Source organism: Tenrec ecaudatus, chromosome 6, assembly GCF_050624435.1.
Source record: "Tenrec ecaudatus isolate mTenEca1 chromosome 6, mTenEca1.hap1, whole genome shotgun sequence".
Classification (NCBI taxonomy): Eukaryota; Metazoa; Chordata; class Mammalia; order Afrosoricida; family Tenrecidae; genus Tenrec; species Tenrec ecaudatus.
The window spans coordinates 78,682,790-78,694,513 of record NC_134535.1 but is presented as its reverse complement, the minus strand read 5'-3'; the positions used below and the strand labels follow the sequence as shown (position 1 = coordinate 78,694,513).

Genomic DNA, 11,724 nt, shown 5'->3' with positions numbered 1-11,724 from the left:
GTGGTTATTTCGATCAATCCTCTGCCATCTAGAATCCACCAACATCTGTGTTAAAACTTAATTTTTTATGTTGAATTTGTAACTGGACCAAATTGATTTAATGTACTTTGAAAGGTTCATATTGCATTAAATTAAGAGAGAGATGAGCTTTCTATTCCCTTACAGACTTAGAGTCTCAGACACTCACAGGGACAGTTCTACTCTGTCCTGTAGGATGTCTATGATTTGGAATCCCCTTGATGGCAGCAAGATAGCAAACAAACAAACAAACAAACAACAATACAGACAAAACAACCCATTGCTGTGGACTTAATTCCAACTCATAGTAACCCTTAAAGAGTTTGTGAGATGATAAATCTTATGGGGAACAGATAGCCCCCTCTTTCCCCTGTGACTCTCAATGTAAGACATATCTTACTCAGGGAGGCAATTTTCAATAGTAAACTGATAAAAGAATCAAGAAATCAAATACCTTTAATAGTTTCAGATATTTTCACACAGTCTTTGATCAGAGTACACCTCAGAAGCTAATCTGCATCATTTGCAAATAAGTACACACTTACCCAATGGCTAACCAATCAAATCGAACTGTTCACTAAGAAAACCTATTCATATAACTCAGTCTTTATATTTATTTCTGTTTTGGAAAATACACAGAACAATGTGACGAAGCAACATTTTAAAATACTGGTTCACCAGTTGTATTGTTTTGACTAACAGCTACAATGAGTTTTCTGGTTCCCTGTTCTATCCCTTTTGTCTATCTTTCCAGTTGCACTTAAACTTCAGGTATGAAGAATGAATTAATTAGGAATTACTCAGACGTGACTGAGTTTATTCTACTGGGCTTCAGAACCCCTCCGGAGCTACAGATCCTCTTATTCCTAGTGTTCTTGCTGATGTACGTGGTCATCTTGGTGGGAAATACCAGTATGATTGTTGTCATTAAGGTGGACGCCAGACTTCACACCCCTATGTATTTCTTCCTCAGAAACTTGTCCTGTTTAGATCTCTGCTACTCCACTGTCATTGCTCCGAGAACTCTAGCAAACTTCTTGTCTAATGAAAAGACGATTTCTTACAATGGCTGTGCTGCACAGTTCTTCTTCTTTGCCCTCTTTGTCACAACGGAAGGCTTTCTTCTGGCTGTGATGGCATTTGATCGATTCTCCGCCATTTGTTCTCCTCTCCGTTACCCCATGCACATGTCTCAGAAGGTCTGTGTTCGCTTGGTTACTGGCTCCTATATCTGTGGAAGCATTAATTCCATAGTTCAGACAGGTTTCACCTTCAGCTTACATTTCTGTGAAGAAAACAGACTAGACCACTTTTTCTGTGACGTCCCAGCCCTGATTGAGATCTCGTGTGCGGACACTTTTGTGAATCAAATCGTGCTGTTTATTCTTTCTGCTTTCATTATCACTGTCACCACAGCAGCCATTCTGATATCCTATGCGTATGTCCTCTCCACTGTTCTGAAGATCTCGTCAACTCAGGGCAGGACGAAGGCCTTCTCTACGTGTGGCTCCCATATAGCAGTGGTGAGTTTGTTCTACGGGTCCGTGTTCTTCATGTATGCGCAGCCCGGGGCCATCTCCTCACCCCGGCAAAACAAGATCGTTGCTGTGTTCTACACGCTTGTAATACCAATGCTCAACCCGCTCATATATAGTCTGAGAAACAGAGATGTGAAAGAGGCGGTGAAAAGACTATTATACAAGAAATGATTCGCTCACTGAGGTCTCTAAAGTCATCAGTTAATGGACACAATTTGTTCTCTAAGAGATCGAATTATTCTTTTTTTTAAAATTTTAACAATTTATTGGGGCTCATACAATTCTTTTCACAGTTCATACATATACATACATCAATTGTATAAAGCACATCTGTACAGTCTTTGCCCTAATCATTTTTTTCTCTTCTTTTACATTTTATTAGGGACTCATACAACTCTTACCACAATCCATACATATACATACATCAATTGTATAAAGCACATCCATACATTCCCTGCCCCAATCATTCTCAAGGCATTTGCTCTCCACTTAAGCCCCTTGCATCAGGTCCTCTTCCCCCCCCCCCCTCCCTCCCCATTCCCCCCTCCCTCATATGCCCTTGGTAATTTATACATCGTTATTTTGTCATATCTTGCCCTATCCGGAGTCTCCCTTCCCCCCTTCTCTGCTGTCCCTCTCCCAAGGAAGAGGTCACATGTATGATCCTTGTAATCAGTTCCCCCTTTCCAACCCACTCACCCTCCACTCTCCCAGCATCGTCCCTCACACCCTTGGTCCTGAAGGTATCATCCACCCTGGATTCCCTGTATCTCCAACCCTCATATGCACCAGTGTACAGCCTCTGTCCTATCCAGCACTGCAAGGTAGAATTCGGATCCTGGTAGTTGGGGGGAGGAAGCATCCAGGAGAGATCGAATTATTCTTGTCCTGATTCAATTCTTTTGTCAGAAAGTTGTGTGTATGGCAAAAGGATTTTCCCCATGTTTTATAAAGCAATAATGATGACAACATAGCTACACACATCATTATTTTTATTTCTAAGAATAAATGAAAACATAGATGTTCTCAGTTTACAATGTGGTAATATATAGTTTTAATTTGATTAAATAAATATCAGTCTGATTAAACAAATATTTAAATTGGTCAGACTGTTGCTATTTAATCGTTAGAATAATAGTAAGTATATATATATTAACAAAGGAAGTAAGGAGACATTAGGTAAAGTCGCTATGAAGTGGGTGGGAAAATTGAATGGTCTCACAGAGCTCTTATAAATAAAAGGAATCTTCTTTTCCAAAGATCTAGGTTTATATTTGGGCTAAAAAGGGTTGTTGTTGACTTGACCCTGATTTTATTTCTGTAAAAAAATGACCTACAATATATTCTATAAGCAATTTTTCTCATGAAAACCATGTGGCAATGACATTTTGCTAGTTTTAATGTCCTCATTCTCTTCTCAATATAAAATAATATATAATAATAATAGCCAATGTGTATAGAAAACTCTACCCTCGGGTCAACAACAACAACCATAACAACAACAACAACAACAACAACAACAACAACAACAACAACAACAACAACACACCGAGTTGATTCTGACTGCTGGACACCTGAGAGGAGAGAGCAGAGTTGCACGTACAGGGTTTCCAAAGCTGTAAATCTTCAGGGAAGTCGATTGTCCCTCTCTCGCTATGCAAAGGCTGATGTGGTTGAACCCAGACCCCTTGGTGAGCAGCTAAGGGCGTTAGCCACCACATGGTCAGGCCTCTTTGATGCAAACATGTATTATGTGCCATAAATTGTTATTGTTGCTAGTTTTCAAATGAGGAAGTTGGTTCCCAGAAGATATCAATGCTAGACAGAATCAAGACTCAGAATCAATCTGGTTTCTGAATTTTTATTTTCCAAGTGTGTACTTAGGATATGGCATATGGGATATTATAAAAGTGTAACTTCCTGATCCAGAATCAAGCAGCATGAGCATTTAACTCTAGTTTCTTTTCATCTGTATCTGCTAATGAAATAGGAGCCCTGGTGGCCTAGTGGTTCTGTAACCCCCTCCCGCGTCATGAAGGAAAGACCAGGCCTTCTACTCCAATAGTTGCAGTCTCGGAAACTCACAGGGCCGGGCTACCCTGTCCTAAAAAGTCACTATGAAATCATCATAGACTCGATGCCTATGACAGAGAGCGACATGAAATTTAAATATATTCAATCAGAACATATCTGTACACACATTTCAAAATCAAGATCACATTTTAAGCATTTTTTAAATTCTGATCTCTTTACTTAACTCACTTTTTACAGCAAGCATTTTCCATTGTAATTAAATGTTTCATAAATGTGTGAATTACAATGATTTCATATTATGCCATTATTTGTTTAGGTTATGCCTTCTACAGTAAAGGTAGAGACCAGTCTTAGAATTATGACAAAACTGCCCTTATTCCTTGTCATTATTTGTGTTTAAGTTCTGATTCTGTTTTCTTTAAAATTTTTACTTAATACTTGATACAGAGCTGTAAAACATTTGCATGTAATATTATTTACTTGTCTTTTTCTCTTGAATTTCAAGAAACATGTAATCATTCAAAATTAGTATTTTTACAGATGTCAATGTTTTATATTTGCTATTAAAATTATAATTGATATATAAACATGCAAGGCATTTTAATATATGATGCAGACTAATATCTTTTTTTTTCAGACTAATATCTTAACTCAAGTTCTTTTTCAGCCATTAGCCAACTTTTTCTAACAGCGTTTAAAAAATAATACAGAATGAATGAAAGGTTTTGTTCTAACTTCTTTTTTTTCCTTTGCTTATTTTAAAGACAAACGATGCTAACTGAGAATCTAGGAACCGTAACAAGCCACATAGACAGTGGGGTGAATATTTATTTTAAAAATGTACACATGTAATTTGCTCCTGTTTGAAAGCTACTTAAATTCGGACAGGAATGAAAATTCTTTGATATCTCTTATTCTCATTTGTGGATTATATTCAATCCCATTATGGGAAGTGTTTTCTTAACTGGAATTGAAAATTAATTCAGATAAAGAAGGTATTGTGCTCCCATGACAAAGCAAGTATTGGTCTTGAAGGTATTGTAACTTCAAGCAAATACCTCCTACAGATAATTCATTACAAGGGCAAAATTGGATAATTAAATAATTTATCATATGGTTAAGTATATATTAATATTTATAGATTATATCAATCAACATTATTATTAATATATTGAATAAGTATATATTAACAAATTGCATCATTAATTCCTAATAGAAAATATTCTTTTTATGAGGCATTTTGTGCTAATCATATATTTTTTACATACTAAAAGCTATGAAGGAACTTCATAAATGTTGTGGAAACTTTCATTACCTAATAATTTAATTTTTATATGGACTTTTTGAAGGCTCTTTTAATTTTAGATTGTTTTCTTGTTTGTCCTTTCAATTTCTTTGTCTATATTCTTCTTCACTTCAAATAGTTGTTGCATTATAAGTTTTAATCTCTGGCAAGGCTACACTCTTTCAAAACTTTTTAAAGATAGTATTATAATTTCAATGAATTTCAGAATTGTTTTACATTTAAAATAATTTCTCTTTGTATTTTATGAGAATTCCATTTAGTATGCAATTGATTATTTGTATTACATTATGTATTTTATGGATTGCATTATCAACTTTAACATCAGACTTTCTAGGTTTAGGATATGGAATGAGGAATATATTGCTGATGTTGGATGGATCTTTACTGAAAGGAGAGAATCTGAGAGTCATATTTACTTTTGTTTTATTGACTATGCAAAGACATTCAAGTATGTGAGTTATAAAAAATTATGGGTAACATTTCTAAGAATGGGAATTATGAGACACTTAATTGTGCTCATGAGGAACCTGTACATTGTCTACATCAATTATTTGAAATCGTTCTGGGGAGGATATTTATATTTTCTCCATTGTTTTATGTATTTGAGCAATTGCTAATATCAGTGTAGACAAACATACTTTATACTTGGAGTTACATAATCCAGTTTATTGTTCAATTTGTTCCAGAGTTAGATATCAGATGCTCTTTTATTTGACTTCTATGTCTCTTTGAAATGCCCCTATCACTGCATTATTTATTTATTTGCTATAACAATTCTCTTATTTCAGTACTAAAAGATACTTTAGCTCATCAGGTATATTCTCTGTCCGTTTAAGGATCCTCTTTCCTTTACTGTAAAAGTTTTTAGAAAGTGACATCTGGCAACTATGTATGCTCGTTAATTGCTTTTAGGTCCTGTAATTTGAGAAAGCAGCCAGATACATGTGTATATACTACCTGAATATATATTTGATTCCATACATATTACTTTGAATAACCATGCCTATCCCTGCGAAGCTCCAGGAAGCAGCCTTTCATACAGAACAAGGGGATAGGGCATGGTCTCAAATCAGGAAAGGGTGTGTCAGCATTGAGCTTTTCATCACACTGTCAATCTCTATGCTGAGAACGTAATTTGAAAAGATGGACCAATAGACAACTTCATGATAAATGAAGAAAAAAATCAAAGCTTTCAGAATTTAATTTTACTAAAATCCACAATCGATGTTCTTTGAAGAAACAGTCAACAAATCAAAAGACGCATTGCATTGGGCAAATCTTCTTCATAAGACCCATTAAAGCAGTGGTTCTCAACCTTCCTAATGCCGTGACCCTTTGATACAGTTCCTTATGTTGTGGTGACCGCCAATCATAACATTATTTTCACTGCTACTTCATAACAGTTTGCTACTGTTATGAATCATGATGTAAATATCTGACATGCAGGATGTATTTTCATTGTTGCAAAGTGATTATAATTTAAACATGGTGATTAGTTACAAAAACAATACATCATTATATATTGTGAAATATTTATTTCTAATTACAAATAAATGAAATTTTGTCTTGAAGCATGGTGTAGCATGCAAAAGTTGGATAATTAATAAGAAGATCAACCAAATTGATGCATTTAATTGTGGTATTGGTGAATGATACTGGAAGTACCACAGACTGCCAGAAGAACAAACAAATAGCTCTCGAAGAACCGACAGTGCTCCTTGGAAGCAAGAATGATGAGACTTTGTCTCACGTACCTTAGACATGCGATCAGGAGAGACCAGTCCCTGGAAAAGAAATCATTCTCCGTAAAGAAGAGTGTCAGTGAAAAAGAGGAAGACTCTCGATGAGGTGGACTCACACAGTGGCTGCAGCAATGGGCTCAAACAGCAATTAGGAGGATGACACAAGACTGAACAATGTTTTCCTTTGTTTTACTCAGGGTTGCTCTGAGATAGAGCTGACTAGGTTGTACCTAACAATTAAAATAACAACAATGTCATATAGATTAATTCTACCACATTAGGAAACACTGGGCTTCAACTGACTTACCCGTCTAGCCTTCTGAATTAACCATGACAACTATTGGTTTTCCATTGTATCTACAGTTTCTACCTCAAAAAATGTAGTTAGAATAATATTTCATGTGAGTATCACCTTTTTAGATTCACTTTTTTCACTGAGGAATAGATACTGGACATTAATTTATTTTTTAAAACTTTGAAATTGTGGTGAAAATATACACATTGAAACACTCACCAACACAAATTTCATGTTTATAATTTATTACATTTTTCATGTTGTGCCACTATTACCATTTCCCAAAATATCCCACACCATTAACAAATTTAGTGCTCCTAAAACATTTCCCATATGCACGTTCCTTCAATCCTCAGAATTATTAACATTTTTTTGGTTTCCGTATATTTGCTTATTACATATAAATGAGACCATACAGTATTTGTGCTTTTGTCTTTAATTTTCAGATATTATATATTTTGCTAATCATAATAATTTCAAGGCTCATCCATGTGTGGCATGCATAGAACTTGATTTTTCTTTATGGCATTTAATATTTCTTTGTATGTATATATAGGATTTTGTTTATTCATTGGTTGATGGGTGTTTTGGTTGTATGCAGAAGTGAACAACATGTACCAATAAACACTGGTACACAAGTTTGGGGTTGAATTTCTGCATTTATTTATAGATTCATGCCAAATCTTGCTGGATCATATGGAAATTCTGTTTTTAATTTTTTATTGTGATCCGAGTAAAAGTTCACAACATAATTTGATTTTCTAGTCAGCATTCATACACATTTTGTTTCCTACATTGATTTCACCCTCTTCCTCCTTGTGCTCCTTTTTCGTTCCCATCTCTGCCTGCATTCTGAGATTTCTCCTTGGGTACAGGCTACCTTTTGTTCTTAAACAGATGGCTGTTCTAATGAGTGCATTCCTTGTGCATATTAGAAGCATGCCTATTGTTAGGGTGAAAATTCTGCTAGGGTGTGAGTTTATTTCCAGATTTAAAGTGTATTTAAGGGCCATACCTTTGGGGGTTCTACCAATCTCCATTAGACTAGTTGGCTTCATTTTATTTTTAATAAATTTGAGTTTTGTTCCCTCTGTTTCCCCCACTCTATTGAAGATGTCCTACTGTGACCCTTTCAAAGTGATCTGCTGGTCACTCTGATGGCTGAGCACCATCTAGTCTCAAGATGGTTCAAGAAGTCCTTCAGTGTCTTGAACTAATTGTTTATGTACCTCCTTGGTACATAATGGGAAGAATGTTTATGTATTTATGTAATATATTAAAGCCTCTAAGTTTGTCTTTATTTTTCCTTCTATAATCCTTATAGTTTTAGACTTAACTGTCAAGTCTCTGATACATCTTGTGTTGCCTTTTTATATGGTGAGGGTTGTGTACCCTGTTTGAGTTTTCTAAAGTGGATATATTGTCTCTAACAATACCAATTGTGAGAGACTATGCATTTCCCATTTCATGGGTGTCAGCTTATTTTTAAAGATAAGCTGTCTTTAGTTGAATGAATTTACTTCTGTGAACTCAATTTTGTTCCATTGATCTGTATGTGAGCCATTATACCAATATCAGGCTGATTTGACTACCAGGGCTCTGTGTTATATTTTAAGATTAGAGAATGTGAATTTTCCTAGTTTGTTCTTTTCATAGTACTTTGCATTTCTCGGATCTCTTTCCTTTCCTTATTGAGTTAGTTATTGTATTTTCTACAACTTTTGAGGAAATAATGATGAAATCTAGAAGAGAATTACATTATATCTGTAGATATCTGTGAAATATTGACATTTTTACAATGTTAGGTCTTTCTGTTAATGAAAATGGTATATTCTTCAAAATGGTAAATCTCTGTATATGTCATGTCATATTATCTGTATATAGATCTCTTGTGTCTCTGGCTATATTTATTCCTAAGTACTTCATCTCTTGAATTGTTATTGTAAATGGCATTGCTTTCTGATTTCCTTTCAAGAGTTTTTAAAATTAGTGTAGGGCAATGGTTCTCAGCCCTTTGAGGGTCAAACGACCTTTTCACAGGGGGTCGCCCGATTCATAACGGTAACAAAATTACAGTTATGAAGTAGCAATGAAAATAATTTTGTGGTTAGGAGTCCACCACAACATAAGGAACTGTATTAAAGGGTCGCGACATAAGGAAGATTGAGACCCACTGGTGTAGAGGAATATGACTGATTTTTGTATGTTGACCTTGTACTCTGCTCTCTAAAAACTAAACTCATTTCCATCAAGTCAATTCTGACTTATACCTACCTATAGGACAGGGTAAAACTGTCCCTGTGGATTTCTGAGACTGTAGATATTTACAAGAGTTAAAAGCCTCTGTGTTCCACAAAGTGCCTTGTGGTATTGACTTGATGACCTAATTGTTAGCAGCCCCAAACCTAGCCCACTATGTCACCAGGGGTTCTTGTATATTGCTACTTTGCTAAATCTATTAGTTCCAGTAGTTTTCCTGTTGAGTCTCGAGTCTCGGATTTTCTATGTGTAAGATAATAATACCATTTACAAATAGAAATCAGTTTTACTTCTCTGCCAATTTGTATGCCTTTAATGCCCCTCTCTTGTTTATTGCTCTGGCTAGAAATTCCAATGCAATGTTGTTATTGTTGTTGTTAGGTGCCATTGAGTGTGTTCCGACTCACTGCAACCCTGTGCACAACAGAACAAAAAGCTGCCCTGTCTTGTACCATCCTTACAATTGTTCCTATGCCTGGTCCTGTTGCTATAGATGCTGGGTCAACCTATCTCTTTGAGGGCCTTCCTCTTTTTTTGCTGCCCTTGCAGTATATCAAGCATCATGTCTTTCTCCAGGCACCATCTCTTCTGACAATATATCTCCATCCTTGCATCCAAGGCACATTCTGGCTTCACTTCTTCCAAGACAGATTGTTTTTTTCCTTTGAGCAATCCCTGATACTTTTGATATTCTTCTCCAAAACCACAATTTAAATGCATCAATTCTTCTGCAGTCCTCCTTATTGGATGTGCAACTTTTACATAGATATGATGCGACTGAAAATGCTTGGATAGGGTGTACCTAATTCCTCAAAGTGTTCTTGCTTTTCAATATTCTAAACAGGCCTTGTGGAGCAGATTTTCCTATTGCATGTGTCTTTTCATCTTTGGACTGCTGTTGACATGTGCATTGATTATGTATCCAAGCAAGATAATATCCTTAGCAAATTCAATCTTTTCTAGTTTTTCATGATGTTACCTTTTGGTCCAGTTATCCCAGTGCACCAAGTTGTGAATGCAACGTACCGGCACGGAGCAGGGAACCAATAGAGAGGTCAGCAGGGCCAATCCAAATCCCAACTATGTGGACATCCTCCATTCCCATCCCCCATAAAAATTCACTTCAGAGGACAGCACTGAAGATACAACTCTGGGAGAGAGGCTCATGTGATAAAAGTACACAGGAGCAAACAAAGAGGGAAGGAGAGAGAATGGAACATATCCTGACTCACCAAGGCCTGAGGACAATATTCCTGCTCAGAACAGCCAATGCACAGAGAGGACCATAGGGCTGGCCCCACCACATGACACGTCATTCCTCACTAATCCATAGCACTACGGGGGACAATACTAGAGGCACAGTGTGGGAATTGGAGGGAATTGTGCCTGATCTGACCTCACCACACTGGGGCAAAATGCTAAGGGTGTGCAACAGAGCAGCAAGGGAGCAAAGCAATAAAGTCCTCAGGGAATACCAAAAATAGACTTTGGGGCCAGCATGGCACCCCATCAGACACGACCAGGAAACACTCCTAAAGGTCAACAAATGGACAAACAATGTATAGGCTTTTCTTTTATTTTCTGTTGTTTTTTGTTGTTGTTTTGCTTTCTTTTGTTGTTTTGTTCTGTCTTGTTTTTGTGCTTATTATTTTCTATGCATATCTATTTAGATAAGATAGGTGGGATAAATAATCTGGAGCATAAAACAATGGGAACAATGGTTCCAGGGGGACATAGGAGAGGAGGAGGCCGGGGAAAGGAAGTGGGTGTTAATAAACCTAGGGACAAGGGAACAACAAGTGATCTAAAGCAATGGTGCAGAGGGTGTAGCATGCCTGGTGGGGCTTGATCAAGGGCAATGTAACCAAGAGGAATTACTGAAACCCAAATGAAGGCTGAACATGATAGTGTGACAAGAGGAAAGTAAAATGAAATGGAGGAAAGAACTAGGCGGCAAAGGACATTTATAGAAGTCTAAATATAGGCATGCACATATGTAAATATATTTATATATAAGGATAGGGAAATAGATCTATGTACATATATTTATATGTTAAGTATTAAAGTAGCAAATGGATGTTGGGCCTCTATTCAAGTACTCCTTAATTGCAAGAATATTTTGTTCTAATAACCTGGCATTCCATGATGCTCAGCTTCCCAACGTGATTGCTTGTAGGGGAAGGCCAGGCCCCAAAACTAATCGCGGGTTTGATAGGTGCAACTGTACAGTTAAAATATGTATATATGATAATAAAGTCATAGAGAATAAGGGAGATAGAAGAGAGATTAAAATAATGGAGTCAGACACATTTCATAGTAGCGTGCTCACCTCAGCCTTGTTTGGTGGTTCATGTGGAGATGGAAGACAGAGAGGAAGGGGAAGGAGGACAAGGGGAAAGGGGACAGGGGAGCGAGGATTGGGGGAGAGAGAACTGGGGGGGGGGGGGAAAGAGGACTGGGAGAGAGAACTAGGGGGAAAGAGTTCTTTATTTCTAACCAAAGCTTATATGTCTTTTGACGGTGGCATGAAAG

At 36.7% G+C, this 11,724-nt stretch overlaps 1 protein-coding gene across 1 annotated transcript; it reads left to right on the top strand.

The window, feature by feature from the left end:
• Nucleotides 1-791: 791 nt before the first annotated feature.
• On the top strand, nucleotides 792-1,727 carry LOC142450983 (olfactory receptor 9S13-like). The gene has a single exon (XM_075552915.1). It carries the CDS (start codon nucleotides 792-794, stop codon nucleotides 1,725-1,727), a length of 936 nt encoding a protein of 311 aa, XP_075409030.1.
• Nucleotides 1,728-11,724: the final 9,997 nt, after the last annotated feature.

Excerpts from the sequence above, each read along its gene's own strand:
- LOC142450983 (XM_075552915.1), top strand. The coding sequence starts at position 792 with ATGAAGAATGAATTAATTAGGAATTACTCAGACGTGACTGAGTTTATT.